Here is a 17,952-nt window from a genome sequence, read left to right as displayed (position 1 = left end):
TAAAAAAAAAAAATAATAATCATCTGTCCTGTCAGTCAAGTGTAAAAGGCATCTCAGTGAGATTATTGTGACACCTGGTGGCTGATGTGAGTGTAAAGCTGGTGTTGCATAGAAATACACCGTGTTTGGTCCAATCTGGCTTTATTAACAGATATTAATCCACACAGCTGCATGTTTGCAGGCAAAAAAAAAAAAGAAAAAAGTGGCACAAAAATCTGAATTTACAGCTCACTTAAACGGATACAATCACGATTATGATGATGAATAAATGTCTTGATCTTCAAAAAAACAAACAAAACAAAAAAAACTCGGATCAAGTTGAAGACCACCATTAAAAAGTTATAAAAGTTTGTACCATTGCACGCGCAGGCTGCCACACCGAGGAGTCCTGGGCGTCTTTGTCAGACTGCCGTTCCGCCGTGGAAGGTGAGGGCGCTCCTTCCAGTCCACTCGTGCTTTTTCACAGCCTGCCTGACCCTCCACCCCCTCACCAACAAGCCACTTCCTCTATTGTCTGATTTCATGGCGATCGGGAGAGAGGGAACACCACCGACGCACGCACACTGTCTCAGCACTCTTGAAAGAGTTTATCCGGGGTAAATAACTGACGATTTTTGCAAGATTTGGTCACTTGAGTTACAAAGTAGTCCTGCTTGAGTTCAGCCATGTGGGTGATTCACCATTCCCTGTAGAGTTTATCATTTTGTAGCTTCTGGGTCAGATATTTCACATTGTAGCGCCACTCGCTGATAACAAATCGGACGAAATGGGCTCCCCCTCCGCTTGCGTCTCTCCCACTCACTCAGCGGCACGCTAGTTAACGGCACTGGCTAGCTAACGTTAGCATCACTGCAAACGCTTTATAAATGAAGCTATGGGAATGTATTTTATTGACACACTTCACACTTAAGACGCAGATAAATAACACCAGATTCCTTTAATGTACGAGAGGTAACACGGATGTGTACTTTTCATTAAAACGTTAGCCACCTAAAGTCCTCAAATGTTTGTGTTTGGGTTAGCTAGCCAACATCGGCTAGCTAGCTGCCTTGCTAGTTAGCGTTAGCTCCGATCGCGATTCAGAAGTTATTGCAAGATTAACTTCTTCGGGGCGAGCAGACTAATAATGATATTTTTGCCATAAAGGGAGAGTTAAATAACTTAAGTACGTGCACGGGACGTATTATACACGATTCAGTCACCCAGCTATTCTCGAGAGCCGAGGCACGGTTTAGTTAGCATCATAAGCTAGTTAGCTACTTAACGGTAACTTGGCTGCTAACGAGGGGCTTCAGACCCACTTGTAGTTTTACCACAACCTTTGAATTATCGTTTAAATTAGCGGCTCGTTCTGCCAACTAACGTTGACTGGAACCGGCAGTGTTTGTTTAAGTGCTCTATGGCAGAGAGTGGTGTTATTATTGTAGTGAAGTTGATCATAAAGTTGTAAACCATGATCAACAACTTCAACAGGTTAAATGGAGAAGTGTAAAAGTAAAGTGACTTAGTGTGAGCTCGTGTAAGATGGACTTGAACGAGTTACGAACACAAATCGGCTTTGTGAAAACACTCTTGTCACCAGTGGTGTCACATAACAGTAGATATATGTATTAGCTGCTGTGTATGGACCCCTTAATGTATCGATAATATGGAGTTGCTGTGTTCTTCATAGGCCCCTCCAGTGATGGCTGTGTGTCACTGTCATACTCTAAGATCTGCCTTTTCTGTGTTTACAGTGTAAACTAAGTAGTCAACCTGACTGGCACAACGGACATAGTTCTCCGGGTGAGTGTCTCTCTGCAGTCCTGTCACTTCAGCAATGTCTCTAGTTTAATTTGATGAAGATAGTCGTTTCCCCAAAATAGGAAATTGTTGCTTGAAGTTGCACTCAGATGACATTTTAATCAGAAGAGAAAAATCTTCATTGACTGATATTTTTATTTTATTTTTTTTAAACAAACTCTGTTTTCACGACTGAATAAACAGACTGACCTTAAAGGACACCATTTCATACTGTTTCACTTTGTTTATATGTGGCGGACCCTGCCACCTCTGTAGCGTCAAACAGTCTTCTGGGGACCTTATTTTCCTCCGAGAACAACTTGTTTATTCACTTATGGAAATTGAAGTTGTATTATTACCTCACTAACATTGTCAATATTAAAAGTCTGACTTTGAATTTCTTTTCCAAAACGACATGGCGCCCTTTAATCGTCTGTATTCTTAAAGTTTTCTCGTATTGTGTCCTTGTTTTAATCATTAAGAAGAAGAAATCACACTTTATTAATCCTTTTCTCAGCCTTTTCACTCTGTCTGCGGCCTTAAAATACACACGTGCACAAACAGGACCTATACACGTGCATTAATGTATGGAGGTGTGTCAGAGCGAGGGGGCTGCTGCGTATAAGGCACCCCGAGCAGTCAGGGGTCCGGTGCCTTGCTCAAGGGCACCTCGGCAGTGCCCCTGAAGGTGGACTGGCACCATTACAAATGATAGATGATGACAGTATAATCCATTTCCATGCCAGGAAAATTTGGTCACTGGTAGTTAATCAGGACGTTGCTTATGAAAGTACAAAGAAGTGAATGAGTCTTTGTGTTTACTGACTGTTTTCCCTGTTTGTGTGCAGGTGGAACTAAGTGGACATCGTTAACGGGGCTCCCTAGCACTTGGATCTGTTCTTCTCTGTCCCAGGTTTAGACTGCTTGGTCTATGGCTCTGATGGACAAACACAAACAGGTCAAGCGGCAGAGACTTGACCGCATTTGTGAGGGTGAGATTTCATAAATACTCATAAACAAGCAGACTTTCATATGGTGGAGTTTATGTTTTTGATGCATATTTGTTCTTTTAAGGTGTTAATAGGTCTGTCAGGATTAAAATTAAACTAGATTTTACTATACCCCAGCCATCGTACTTGTATATACTGTAATAGCATGGCTGTAGTAATGAAAGACAGTCTTTCCTACTTGATTGCATCAGATGTATGTGTTTTGCTGCATCCACATATCTACATTTTTAGCTGCAGCCTGTAACTGTGTAGGCAGACCATAGCGAGGGCACATTTAGTCTTTTTAAGGTGTAAAAATGTGAAATTTTGAGCAAAGTTTGTGCATTTGAAACTTTGAAATCAGATGCTGACCGTTTCATATGTTTTTATAATATTTATTGCTTACTTTTAACATGTTATCCTCGTGTTGTAGGAATATTGTGTCTGAGTTTTGTGTACTTTGCTGTGCTCTACACTTGTGAACTGACTGGTTATGCCGACCCATGTGTATCTTACCTCCTCTCAGTGTGTTTAAGAGTGGAGGGGTTGCTGTTTTGTTTTTATTTTTGTTAAACTGGTACACAAGGAATGTACACGAAGGCGCTTTTTTTACTGTTGACTATATGTCGCCTCAATAACATGCAGTTAGAGCTGGTACAGTGCGTATATGTAGAAAAGACAGCGGTTTTGAGCTGCTGTAGACGATGGAGATCAGACATAATGGTGTGCTAAAATGGAGGGAACCGTCTGGGAGAGTCTCTGGAGACGGGTGAGAGGGAGAGGACAAGGTGAAGGGTCGTGGCCGCAGCTACAGGGAAACGGGCCAGCTGTCTCTTTAAAAAACGACAACAGCCCAAACCGCCCTCGGCCTCAGCCTCGGCTATGCTAATGAGGTTAGTGCTGGTTGGCTGGCCCTCAATGGAGCTGCCTGTGATTGGACGCTGGCCGTGGGGGAGGGGCTGGGCGTGGATGACAGCTGGGATCCAGCCAGCCAAGAGCAGGCTGACAGAGAGAGAGGGAGAAAAAAAGAGCGATAGAGGGAGAGTGAGGCGAGAGAGGGAGAGAGAGAGGAAGACAGGCTCACAGACTTCATAATGCAAGGTTAGGCCCGGTGCTCATGTGTTTTCTATTTTGGCATGTGTTTTTAAATTTGTGAACTGTGTGGGGGGGGGGGAGAGATCTGAGGTTTGGGTGTGGAGCAGCTATGTGTGCGCAGATTTCCTTTTTTGTTCAGCTCGCATTGGCGTTGTCGCAGCCGCTAAGAAGGAACTGAATAACCGTGTGTGTGTCTAGCTGCGTCTGGGTGGAGTACTGCTGCTTGCTGCATTATCATCGTTTGCTGCCCCTCCCCCCTCACCTCTTACTCCTCCAACTGCGGCCAGAGGGAGAGAGAAGAGGAGGAGGGAGTGAGGGGAAAGAAAGGGAGAGGGAGGGAGAATGAATGAATCACTGAATGAATTGTATTGTGTGTGCGGCCATGCTTGCGCGTAGTAGGCCTCGGGTATGCCAGTGTCCTTTGACTCGAATTACTCTGTGTGTAGGCCTACTTGTATATTTCCAGAGCTACTTTTTCAGTGGGGGGCTTTGTGATAAACCCCTTTGGGTTTTTGTCCATAGTAAGAGTCTCTTTGTGCCTTCAGCGTGTAGCAGTAGGCCTGCTCGCATTCTTGAGCCATCTGCAATGATTGTGGATCACACTGCCAAATGGAGTACAGTAGATTGTATATTTATCAGGCTGTACGTTTTCTCTTTCCTCTTTGCCTGTGTTTGTGTGTGTGTGTGTGTGTGTGTGTGTTTCATGCATGCGTTGGGAAATGCTCAGACGTCAGAGGAATTTGTCACAAATATTTGTTTTCCACCCTCGGATACCAGCTCCCTTCCCTCCTCTGTAGTCTTACTATTACCTCCTGTCCTCTGTCCGAGTAAATGTTTCAGCTAGACACACTCCCCCACCCTGGGACAAGCTCCCACACACACCTGTCACACAGCAGGGACAAGATAGTGTGCACTGGTGCATGTGGGGTGTTCGTCCGAGCCAAGAAATGCTGAGAACAAGAACGCCGGAGAGGTGTAAATGACATTTGCAGATATAACCATTCATTTCTCCTGATTTAGCAGCAATTGCATGGAAAGAAGCGTGGCGTTAGATATTTCTTTTTGACATTGCTTTGTTGGCGTAATGATCAATGGTCATGCTGCACTTGGGCCAAATATGCAGATGTTTGCCAGTAAAGGTGTGTGTGTGTATCTGCATGTGTTCGAAGAGAGGGGAGAACCAAAAAGAAATAGGAAGGAGGGACTCTTCCAGACAGGAGAATTTAGGTCATGACTCAGACCCCCTCATGAACCCCCTCCACCTCCTCTCCGAGACCCCGAGTTTTCTCCACCCCTCCCCCCAGCCGCCACACTCCATCACCTCTTCCCCTGCCATCCCAGCCCCCCTCCCCTCTGCATGCGCTGTTCTCATACAGTGGCAGGTCAAGTTCCCAGACTTAACACTTATTCAAAACTGCTCTCCGTCATTAACCAGAATCGAATCTTCCTTCACCTCTTGAGGAGGCCCGAGTAGAACAGAGAAGGATCTATCAAAGCTGGAGAGTGTATATTGGTTCGATGCATTTCTAGACAGAGCTGGAGTTCGATACCAAATAGGCCATGATGCTGGATGCTCTCCATGCCCCATCACAGATTTAGTTACACATTGCTTTTGTAACCATAGAGCACTCCGTAAGAACACACACACTTACACACATCACCCCGGTAGTTTCCTGAGGGTGTCGGTGGAAGTGGATGCATTGGAAAAAGAAAGTCATAAAAGTCTGAGTTATTATTGTCTGAGGAGTGCAGCAGTTAGCCCCCATTAACGTTTGCAGGGGGATTTTGTGTGAGGGTATGATGACTTGCATCATGTCGGGCAGTCCAGACATGGGAAACGCAGACTGTTGAGTCACTGATGCTTATTTTGAAATGGGTCATGTCATGCCAACTCACCCCGAATTCAGAACGTTCGCAGTCTGTGTCATGGATTTTCTCGAAAAACATCACGTAAAAACATCTGTTAAGTTCATGGGACTGTGTTTTGGCTCTCTGAGTTTAATTTAATATTTTTATGATTCTGTGTTTGGTATTCTCATCACTTATTTTTTAACTGGATCGGGCTGAAATGTGTACTGAACACCCAGGAAACCCGAAGGATAATTTGCACCATCTATTCATGGAAATAGTTTATTTTTGTTTACACCACTAGCACCACTTCTGATCGGACAGGCGGGGAGCTAGCTGGTTAGCATGCTGACTTCAGTAAATATCTGTAACACAATACACAGATGTTGAGATTTCAAAATTGCTATTTTTCCCAAATCTGTTGATATTTAAAAATTGTTATTTATTTATTTTTACTGAAAATCTTACATATTGCACCTTTAATATTCATTGCAGATATATAAAACAATCTAAAGATATTACATCATCATTTATTTATTTATTTATATTCTGCTATTTTTTTATACTCACCACTTACGAATCCTTTCATACTTATCGATGAAACATTCATTGGTTTCATTTTAGTTTGATATTTGTTCTGTGACCTCAAGGTTTTTAATCTTTATACAGTTTGAAATGTCTGATGCCATCTTGTGCCACGTGTCTGGACAAAATATTAGTCGTGATCCCTTACCTCAGTAAACACATTTCATAATTTCGGACTCTTCTGAAGTAATTTCTGACATCATCAACTGGTAGCATTAAATAACAAATGCAAGTCTGGGCTAATCCCACCTGAAGCAGCTTTGGGCAAATGCAAAAGGGATTTCTACTTGAAAGTACCTGAAAGTATGTAAAAGATTGCAATCATATTTCATTCATCATTAAGCAGCTTGACGTGATAGTGAGATCATGGCGGCTCTATTGTTGTTTTGGAAAAAGCTCAGAAGAAGAAGCCAACTGTCAAAAAAATAGATTTTTCAAGTTTGGTAAGTAGCGGAGGTTCTGACTTGACAGGTCATTCCAGGTTTGTTTGCATCACCAGAAGTAGTTTTTAGTGAAATATAGCTTTCTTCAGAAAGTGTTGTGATCCTTTCAACTTGCATCCCAGCAGCAAACTGAGTCACTCACTGAGGATCATAAATACAGAGAGAGCAGGGGAGCTTACAACATGTACAGGAAGGCCTAGCAAGGCCTGGACAGAAGTTGTCCCCCATGTGTAATAAAGGAGTCAAAAGTCACTGTTGGAACAAAAAACTGAAGATTCACAGATGACAGGAAGAGTACACATCAAGATCAGCAGCTAGTAGAGATGAAACCCAGGCTGTCTCATCCGTACATGCTGAGAAAGTCCACAGCATGAATTACAGCCTTACAAGTGCAGGTTTTTCTCCCCTGAAGCCCAGTGCTAAAGTCAGCAGTGGGAAATGGCTGGCTCGCAATGTCTCGCAGAGGATGTACCTTATGGGGTTTAAATCGGGTCACAGAGGTTTTAAAATGTGAAATAATATGTATAAAGATTAAAAACCTTGAGGTCACAGTACAAATATTAAACTAAAATGAAACCAATGAATGTATTAAGCTAAGGAACTACGAAATATTTTGTCCAGATATGCAGGACAAGATGAAATCATCTAGTATGCAACAAACCAAGCGTTTACAAGCTGTAACTTGCAAATTTTACGTCACCTGAAGATAAACAGGCTCAATAGGCATCACACAAAGATAGAAAACCTTGAAGTCAACACAGTGCAAACATCTTAAAAGCTGTTTTTTCAGCTCCCAAGAGAAGTTATCACATGATTTTTACACTTTTGTGATCTGGATCTGGATCCTGGGTGGAATTACCCCACTGCAAGTTGTCACTGCATTGAAGTTGAGATGAAAACCTGTGTTTTGTGTTTTTTGTCCCGGATTTGTAATGGTCATTGAATATTTAACCTCTTTTATTGCTCATGTGCAACAACCGACATATGTTCTTCCCTCTGGACTCAGGTATCCGACCTCCTATCCTTAACGGGCCAATGCACCCGCGGCCCCTTGTGGCCCTGCTGGATGGGCGCGACTGCACTGTGGAAATGCCCATCCTGAAAGATGTGGCCACAGTGGCCTTCTGCGACGCTCAGTCCACACAAGAGATTCATGAGAAGGTAGAGCCGACACACCCACACACACACATCCTGACTGTATCACAATACATGGGGCACTTAACACCTTGTTTCAGTCTGATGTAGGATGACAGTAATCGACATCGTACCCAAATAAATGCTGCTTTCTTCGTTCTACCACACAGTATGGAAAGTTATGATTTCTGATGTATTTGTCTTCTGTAGGTGCTAAATGAGGCAGTGGCCGCTCTACTCTACCACACCATCACTCTTTCCAGAGATGACTTGGAAAAGTTTAAAGGCCTCCGTGTAATTGTCAGGATTGGCTCCGGCTTTGACAACGTTGACATAAAAGCAGCTGCTGAGCTAGGTGAGGGGCTTCTTAACGTTTTCAGAGACACGTGGTCAGCAACATGGTTTCACATCGAACAACACACAGAGAGGTTAATAATTCTCTCCTTCTTTCTATCATCCAGGAATTGCCGTCTGTAATGTGCCGGCATCCTCGGTGGAGGAGACAGCCGACACTTCGCTGTGTCTGATCCTCAACCTGTACAGGCGAGTCACCTGGATGCACCAGGCCCTCAGAGAGGGAACCCGCGCTTCTAGTGTGGAGCAGATCAGGGAGGTAGCCGGCGGTGCCGCTCGCATCAGGGGTGAGACGCTGGGCATTATCGGTCTAGGTGAGTAAAGACTGTGCGTGAGTTGTAATTGAACAAAAAGTTATTTTGTGCTTTAAAGAAGCAATTTGTAAGATATGGCAAGAATTTTATTTTAAAACATTAAAAAAAAATGAATATTTCAACAGAATGTGAAGAAACATCAGTGTTGACATTATGTCTGAGACGTCTGTGTACCGACCTGTCTCCTCAGACCACTTTCTAATTTCCCTACTAAACAAAAGAATACAACTTTACACCATCTGAATTAAAGTTCAACTAAGAAGAGCTGAATTGCTTGTTAACTCAGTTAGACACGCCGCATTCAAACTAGACACAAACTAAATAAACTTAACAAAACAGTCTTGGTTTGTCTTTCCACAATCACCTCTGATTTGGTGAATATTTGGTCGAGTGAGGTGTGTAAATATTCGGCTCTACATGCCGTTTTCACCTACACTCTGTCGCTTCGCTCTGCACACCTCTGCCGTCCCCGCCTGCCATATCTTGTTCCCAGAGTCACAGTCTTCGTCAGAGCCTTTGTACAAATCACCTCCGTACTGTTTCCCCTGTTGCCAAACTGACCTCTGTCAGTCTTGAAGGCTGTGTTCAGTCCAGCCATGTTCAGTCTCAGGCTGCCAAATCCAGTAGAGCTGAGCCCCATTGCCTGTGGTGATCCCAGGCAAGTCCCAGGCCATGCAAACCCAAGACCACTGGCTCCACGGCTAACTAAGCCATGAGCCTACTGGTTAACGGTAGCTAGCTACACCTGAGGATTTCTGACAAAGAACAGCAGTTGTGTGTAGGGATGCGCTGATCCGATATAAAGTATCGGTATTGGTCCGATATTGGCCAAAATCACTCGATCGGATATCTGAGAGGAGAAAATGTATAATCCGATCGGATGTATTCACCTAAACCCTGCCATAAATGCTTAAACTATGCGCAACGTGCGGTAAAGAGGGGCAGCATGTGTCACGTGACTAGCTGGAGCGAGCTTGAGTGATGCTCTTATCATGTCAGCTGTCTGAAATTACCTTAAACTAACAGAAGAAAAAAGCAAAACCGCTGAGTGCAATTCATGCAAAGCAAGTGTTTCGAGGGGCGGCAGCACCGTTGGAAACGTCAACACAACGCGCTTGATGAAACACTTGCAGAAACACCGTGGGAGTATGCCGATGATTTTTTTTTACAGGCAACGAGTGCCAAGAAGAAAAGTGCACTGCAGCAACCAATGCTGTTTTTCCACTAGCACGTTTGGGCACGCAGAGTCAAACCGAGACGCGCCGATTTGCTTTTCCATCACCAGTTTTACTGCACAGAGTTGAGCGTAATAAGCCCCCGTCTCCCTCTCAAATCGATACTGAACTCATGTCTGCTGGAAAATTTATAAAAGTCTGTGTTCAGCTCTGAGTGCTTTTGTAGCTTTTAACTGAATCTCTTCAGTTTCTCTTGTCCTGTGTGTACTTTCAAACATCTGCTGCTTTTTATGGTTTCGCCGTGTTCACTTTCAGCTGTTTCAGGAGTCATGTTTACTTACTGCTGGTGAAAACACGATGTTTCCTGTAATGCTGCTTCATAAAAAAGCGGTATCGAGCCATCCCTAGTTGTCAGATACTCTGGTGATGCACCCTGTGTTTTTGGAGCTACCTTCGAATTCTGGCCATATTCTACAAAATACGCCTTGAAAAGATCTGTTTAGTCCAAGTGTGATGGTTGATGTTCAGACAAACATTATGCTTTGGGACCTGGTAGCGCAGTGGTTGTTAGTCACCTTACCATTTGTCTTTGTCTTCCAGGGCGTGTTGGCCAAGCGGTGGCTCTGCGGGCTAAGGCCTTCGGTTTTGGCGTGATCTTCTATGACCCCTACCTGCCTGATGGCGTGGAGCGCTCACTTGGCCTGCAGCGCATGGCCACCCTGCAGGACCTACTCATCCACTCTGACTGTGTATCCCTGCACTGCAGCCTCAACGAGCACAACCACCACCTCATCAACGACTTCACCATCAAACAGGTGTGCGGACGCCCCCTGAAACACACGTTTTGTCTCATGTTTTTTAATAGTTGATACAATTGATTTTTGTTTGCTTGCTCTTTAACTTTTTATGACAGTTGTACACTGTCCTGTCTCATTCTTCCTCTTGTGGTATGTAATGATAATGAAAGAATTATCTGTAAAATATGTAGAGGGAATAAATAAATGTCTTTGTTCATTCAGTGTGTGCTCTAACTTCACAAGCTAGAATCAGCATGCTGGTTTTATAAGCAGCTTAAAAATCCTGACTTAAATATTTGGCTAACACTGGTTGAGCATAATTGTTTAGACAGTCTAGACAACTTGGCTTGAACCGTTGCTCTTGTACTGTAGGACAGTCTGGAATATAAATTGGGAGAATACAAATGGAATATAGTTAAAGCCAAATCATTGCAGCCTTCTCTGGCATGGTCTGCTCCCCGTAGTTTAATCATAATGTTGCTTACTCTGATACAGATGCGTCAGGGAGCCTTCCTGGTGAACACATCAAGAGGAGGCCTGGTTGACGAGAAAGCATTGGCTCAGGCCCTGAAAGAGGGCCGGATACGAGGGGCTGCCCTGGACGTCCATGAGACAGAACCTTTCAGGTGATCACGATACACAAGCAACACAAACGGCTGTGAATGACACATAACCTCTTTACTCTTCTCTGTAACATCCTTTTCCCTTCTTCACAGTTTTTCTACAGGCCCTCTGAAGGACGCCCCCAACCTGATCTGTACCCCGCACACATCCTGGTACAGTGAGCAGGCCTCGGTGGAGGCTCGCGAGGAGGCTGCCAGGGAGGTTCGCCGCGCCATCACTGGTAAGACACTGTTTACTTACACTTTCCACTGCAGATGATGACATTCAATGTTTAGATCTCTGATTTGCCTAGGGTTATACAAAATGTATGGTGATGTGGCTTTTTTTAAAGTGTTTCATTAAGAGGGCATCATAAAGAGGGCAATATACTCTTTAAATGCTTTTTGAGCAGCCTTGAGATTAGGAGAAGCCATTTCCTAGAATGAGCAGAAAAGTGAGTGTCAATGCAGTGACTGTAAATAACACACTCCTGCTAATTAGTTATTCTCTGTGGACATTTCATCATCATTTTATACTTGTAAATTATATAAAACCAGAAAGTGAAATCAAATGTCTGATTTGAATCCTCACCAGTCTAAGAGGGTATGCAGGGTAACAGAACGGCGGGCTATCTTACTGCACCGTCTTACACAACTAATTGTGATGGAAACAAAGAAGGGTGATGGCAGAGCATCGCATCACAGCCTTTTCGTTTCTGCCCATCACTCTGCTCTCGACTCCAGTGTTCAATGTTAACAAAGTCGCCAAAACTACTGGCTACAATGAAAAGAAGGTAACTCCATGCTACACAGGTGTAAGACAAATGTTTGGATCTCACTTGGATCGTCATCAGGTCAAACCTTATGTTACTAACTTTGAGTTTTTTACCAAAGTTGTCTTTGTTTAACTTCTGTGGCATGGCATAACGGTGCAGGTTACTTTATTTTCATCCACGCAATCTCCTGATAGCCTTGCACCTACATGATGTCCGAGATGCACACTATTTAATTAATTCACTGTGTGGAAATATGTTGTCACATCACAGATAATGATCAGAGACACTGAAACATAAGCCTTGCATAACATCTGAGACTTGACATGTAAGCTGCAATGGTTAAATGGATAATGTGGGCTGGTTGCTCTGTAGGTGTTATGGACTGTACAGTGCCTAATTTGAAATTTTTTCATGTTAAGGAATATGCTTAGATTCAGATATACTCCTTCAAAAGTGCTTAATCTTGGGATTTTTTTGGTTAAGGTACCTTGAAAGTGCTTGAATTATAGTCTTAAAAAGTTGATTGTACAGGGTGAAGTCAAAACAAGCCACAGAGAACCTTTATGGAAGACTAATGGTGTCTCCTCCCTGCTCCAGGGCGTATCCCCGACAGCCTGAAGAACTGTGTTAATAAGGAGTATCTGATGGCAGCCTCTCAGTGGCCCAGCATGGAGGCCGCCACTGTTCATCCAGAACTTAATGGAGCCACTTACAGGTGAGAGGATAATAAGGCTGAACATGTATCTGTAGTGAGTATTTCAAAGTTGTTTTTTAAAGGAGCAGCTGTCATATTTTTTCCCCCGTATGTGTTTCAGATTTCCTCCAGGTCTGATCAATGTTGCAGCAGCAGGGGGTCTCCCTGGAGCCGGAGGAGGTGTTGAAAGCCTGGTTTCAGGAACCTTGGCGCACGGCATCGCCCCTGTCTCCCACCCCCCTCACGCCCCCTCCCCTAAGGCCGAAGCCGACAGAGACATCCCCTCCGACCAATAGCCCCCGCAGCCGCCGCCAGCACATTCCGTCACCTCTGGAAACCAACCCCCGCCCCCACCTCCTCCCAGCATCAGACACAGCCCAACCCTCCAGTACATCGGCCGCGCCAGTTTGACCTGATGTGGATCTACACAGTCGTGTTCCTCCGATCACATAACCAGCCCAGGAGTGACTTATCCACAGCTAGCCCCATCCCACACACACATCCCTCCATCTTCGTCCTCATCTCACCCTCTCCCTCACCATCCCCCTCCCCCTTCACTCCCCCACAACGTCAGCAATAACTGTTCTCAAGGATTCAATGATTGGATTGGTTTATATCCTTAGTTGGCTGTTGTTTTAATGGAACATTGATCTGTTGTGGTTCTAGGTGTTAATGTTTGTTTGTAAAAAAAGAAAAAAAATAGCATTTCTGACATGAGGCTTTCCAGTCTGCTGCCTCCTGCAGCCCCCGTCTGCACAGGGGCAGACAGGTGGAAGCCCCTCTTTGTACATTAATGGCTCATGTTACTGCTCTCTTCTTATTCTTCTTTTCTTTTTTTTTTTTCTCCCTCCTCCTACTTTTCTTGTGATGGGGGAAAACGTGTACTAAAGTTAAACCAGACAGAATCACAAACAGTACATCCTGTCCTCCCCACCAGGCATCTAGCTACCCCCTCAGCCCAGTTTGGCCCTTGGCACTGTCGTCAGCTTGCTCAGAAGACGGATCTATGATGCTGTCCAACTGTCAAAGTGTGTTTTCCCTGCCGAGTTCATACTCCAGATAGTGATATCCAAGATCCTTTGTCGCCTTTTACTGCTGTGACTGTCTAGTTTCAGGACAGTCGTCCCTGTATTTACACATGGATTGTTTTATAATAGCTTAGAGCGTCATATCAGAGAGCACCTTAGGCTTGAATTTCCATCTGCAGCTAGGGTGCAATGTGTGAGGTCCTCCAAACATGGTGCCCACACAGCAGGCCGGAGGCATCGCCAGCAGAGGGCACCATCCAACCGCATGCAGCTCATTTCAGTCCAACAGATGGACAGTTACAGGTTAGCTGTAGTGACGAAGAACATGACCACACACTGCCGACATTCAGAACACAGGATGGGTGACCAGGGATCTACTACCGCCTTATTGTTTAATAAGATCTCACTGCACACCACCACCACCACCTACCCCCTGCCCCCACCCACCCACCCTCCACTCCTCTCCCACTGTCATCTGCTCATGAACCAGTATGCATCCACCAATTCCTTTAAGCGTGAGGGGACAGTAGAGATTAGATTCCCTGTAGGAGCAAGGCGACAGTGTTCTTGCATGCTGGCTTTGTTAATGATAGTGGTGTGTGTGTGTGTGTGTCTGCGTGCGTGCGTGTGTGTGTGCGGGTTTGTGTGTGTGTGGGTTTGTGTGTGTGCGTGTGTGTTCCCTCACCCTGTTATAACAAGCTATTGTCTTTCCAAAGGAATAGTCCCTAGGAGTAACTCTTTAACGCTGTTGCCCTGGTGTCAAGGGAACACCTTTCTAGTACCTCAGTAACAGATATTGAATGTACCGTGCATACCCTTTTATTTTTTGTACAGATTTTCTAGATACTTCTTTACTATTCTTTACCAGAAGGGTTGTGAAATTGTAGCAGTAATGATACAATAAATAAAATAACATTGCCCCGTGGAATAAATTTGACAAAATCTTTCTCTGTTCGCTATAGGTCACTGAAAATTTCTCAGGCTTCAAAACCAATGCGTATCTCTCTGCCTTTACCTTTTATTTCCTCATTGTGGAAGATTCAGCACAACGCTCTCCCATTCTTAGACTTCAGACTGTAGTAGATGTGTTTCGATCTCCATCTTACTGGCTAATGAAAAATAAGTAAAAAACAAAAGTCGGTCGCCGTGGTCTGCTAGTTTTCTTTTACTAGGACAGTAGTAGTAGATGCTGTTTTGTTTTTACGCCCCGTCATTGTCAGGCTGCTCTATCTATAGTGCATGTGAGGTAATGTTTTAGGGGAAATGATATTGGCTTAAAGAATTTGTGTCATCTTGCTGTTTCCCTCTGCTCCCCCGGCCTCTCCTCCCCCTCTCCCTCAGAGTGTTTTTCAAACCCGAGTTGCCATTTTTTTGTCGTGGTCAGTTTCCAGTGATGTACAGTTTTTCCCCTCAGAGTCTATGAGAGACACGGAGCATGTCTGTGTCCTGAGATGCTAGGCTCCTCTGTCATGTGATGAGTATATATTTTTAAAAATAACCCCCATAGTTCGGATTATGAGCATATTAGTAATCCTAAATTTTGCTGTTGATGATGATGATTATATATATTTTTTTCAGTTCAGCAGTGCACTGTTATGAAAACCATTCTGTTTTATTGTAGGATTTCATTTGTATGGATATGCTTTTCTGTGTTCTACATGTTGTACTGAAACATTTCAGAGAAAACGAGATCCCTCTCCTGGTGATTATTATTTTTTTTTTTTCCTTTTTGTTTTTAAATTTCGTCTTATCCCACCTGTCCTTTCCAGCTGATCTCCTCTGGGCCTTACTTATTCTCTCCCTGTAAAAGTAGCTGTTAATAGAAAGTCGCCATGGAACCACTCACTGCCTTAATACAGTTGACCACAGCAGGTGAAGTTAGGAGACACACCCAGTTGAAAAGAACGAGCCGCGATCAAGGCCGCTCCGCAAAAAGCTCCTCACACCCCGACGCGCCTAAATCTGCAGCACCAACGCATTTCTTTTTCAGTGATGAACCGCATCTAGCCTCGCGTGGACCGTCGTTTTCAGCTCAAACACATGAATCCAGTGTGAATTCTTACTGTGCATTAAAAGATTTTTTGTTTTTTTTCCTCATTTTTAAAAAGTCAGCCCGGCAGTGTGTGCGTGCGTAGGCTAACAGATAAGCACAGTGTGTATGCTCACAAAGCCACAGCTGATATTTCACTCTTGGGTGTGAGAATGCCCCCCACCCATCCCTCCACAACTACCACCACCGCCGCCACCACTCCGGGGCTCTAACAGCGTCTTTCACAGTGCTGCCAGAGCCCCAGTGGAGCTGGGAGGGGGAGGGCATAGCGGACACTGGTGTGGTCTGTCAAAAAAAAAAAAAAGAAAAAGCAGAAAATTAAGAATCGGTCACTTTTTCTCTCTCAGGGTTCAAATGCACACATATCCTCCAGCAGTCGCCCTCTGTCTCGTGTCCCTCGTCCCAGGTTTTTCCGCCCTCAGAACGTAGAACAGCCTCCTGCGTTTTTAGAAACCGACCTCCTCTCGTTCCCCCCCTTTTGTGCACAGGTCTGAACTTTTTTTTTTTTCTGTTTTGCTTTGTTTTGGCACTGACATCTAACCATCTAACAAGGAATGAATGAATGTTTGAAAGTGACTGTGTGTTATGTTAAAATTGGGAAATGTATTTTTACAACATGTGAACGTGTTTTTTGTTTTCCACTCACTCTCATTGTGAAATGATTTTTTTTTTCTTTCACCAGACTGCAAAAACAAACAAACAAAAAAAGACAAAAAAAAATCTCCTGTAACTAGGCTCTTAAGCTTTATTTTTGTTTTGTTTACTTTTTTATTAGAAACAATCATGTTTGTGATGGTAACTTCCAATGGTAAACTCCACACCGTATTTTAATAAAATCTTAAAAATTAAAGATTGCTCTCCTGCTTTTTACCTCATAGGAGTAATTCTTGACTGGTTCCTCGAATCCTGGTGTGTACTGACCCTTTAACTGTGCTGTTCATCATCTAATTGTGCTTGATTATAGTGGTCAGTATGTAGGTGACGATTAATACCAGTAGGTCGTCCCACTTTACACTCAACCGCTTCAGGACATGGAGCTGTGTTTAGAGATTTTGCCATAAACAAAATTGTTTACTACCACAGTTTGTCAGCTCTTTTATATGGCAACAAGGGGTTATGCAGTGCCAGAACAGGCACAGCTTTACGAGTGGGCAGGCTAGCCGGGGTGTACGGGAAAGGGGGCTTCTGTGTAGACCTGCAGGGCAGAGAAGGGTGGGGGATTATCAGCCCCAAAATTGCTACCACATGCACATAACCAGGAGCCTGCTCTTAAAGTGGAGTGAAGGGACTGAAAGATGAAGTCCACTCACACTGGCTGGCACAGTAACCCGTGAGAGTCCATCAAAGACGGGTTTTTTTCAGCCCTATAACTTTAAGTAAGCAGCTTTTTGCTTCGTCAGTATCTCGGACAAATACAGTCTCAAATGTTGAAATAGTATTCACCAGCTTTTACTTTGCACCTCTTACATTGTCAGACTTACAACGTTGATTAAAGGTGCATTGTGTAGTTTGGGAGAAGAAAATGATCTTATGCTTAAACAAACTAAATGAATAAACTCTCTTCGTGTTCATGATTGAATAAACAAACTGACATTAAAGAACAACACAATTTGATACTGTTTTACTTTGTTTATATTTGGCGGACCCTGCCACCTTTCTGACTACAAACAGTGTTCTGGGGACCTGATTTTCTTCTGACAACAGCTTGTTTATTCACTTATGAAAAAGATAAATATTTCTGAGTTTGTATCATTACCTCATTAATATTGTAAATATTAAAATTCTGAGTTTGAATTTCATCTCTCAAACTACACAGAGCCCCTATATAAAAAAAACAACAGAGCCCTGTATTTATTTCATCTTTAAAGGTGAATTACGTAAGAATTGGACACCTGTCAAATTCATACTTCAAACTAATAATTGGTCACTGGAGTAACTGCTCACCATAATTGCCACTAACTAGTTAGCTCAGTTAGCCGTGCAGCTAGCGGGACGCAGCACTGTAATCGGCACAGGAACCGGAGCCAGGCCAGCCTCCGAGGCTTATGGCTGCCAGTTTGATGACAGGGAAAACAACACTTGATATAGATGTAGAGCAGCTACGACCAGGACTCTGACTCCAAGGACGACTAAGTCTGAGCTATCCTGTCGGACTCTCGCTTCTTGAGGTGCAGAGTGGTCAGGACGAGCTGGTTACTGGTAACTAATTTTCTTAAGTATCACACCTTAAAAAACTCTTGAGCTCCAACTGACACTGACTCAAGTGACATCACACGAGGCAATTCA

The 17,952-nt window shown here is 43.9% G+C and overlaps 1 protein-coding gene across 3 annotated transcripts; it reads left to right on the top strand.

Annotated features, from left to right (window-relative positions):
* Positions 1 to 147: 147 nt before the first annotated feature.
* ctbp1l (C-terminal binding protein 1-like) lies at positions 148 to 16,516 on the top strand. Of its 3 annotated transcripts, none has more exons than XM_084353890.1 (11): positions 148 to 426; positions 1,737 to 1,785; positions 2,631 to 2,774; positions 7,749 to 7,903; positions 8,087 to 8,231; positions 8,338 to 8,544; positions 10,320 to 10,534; positions 11,012 to 11,142; positions 11,233 to 11,360; positions 12,492 to 12,609; positions 12,710 to 16,516. In XM_084353890.1, exons 3-11 carry the CDS (start codon positions 2,714 to 2,716, stop codon positions 12,882 to 12,884), a joined length of 1,335 nt encoding a protein of 444 aa, XP_084210016.1. In that variant the 5' UTR covers positions 148 to 426; positions 1,737 to 1,785; positions 2,631 to 2,713; the 3' UTR covers positions 12,885 to 16,516. The 3 variants fall into 3 exon arrangements, with proteins under 3 accessions (XP_084210016.1, XP_084210015.1, XP_084210017.1); XM_084353889.1 differs by lacking the exon at positions 148 to 426 and adding an exon at positions 433 to 596; XM_084353891.1 differs by lacking the exons at positions 148 to 426; positions 1,737 to 1,785; positions 2,631 to 2,774 and adding an exon at positions 3,789 to 3,872.
* Positions 16,517 to 17,952: the final 1,436 nt, after the last annotated feature.

This window comes from Pagrus pagrus (assembly GCF_965226575.1).
Source record: "Pagrus pagrus genome assembly, chromosome: 5".
NCBI classification, from domain to species: Eukaryota; Metazoa; Chordata; class Actinopteri; order Spariformes; family Sparidae; genus Pagrus; species Pagrus pagrus.
The sequence above is the reverse complement of the archived record's forward strand: the minus strand, read 5'-3'. Positions and strand labels throughout refer to the sequence as shown.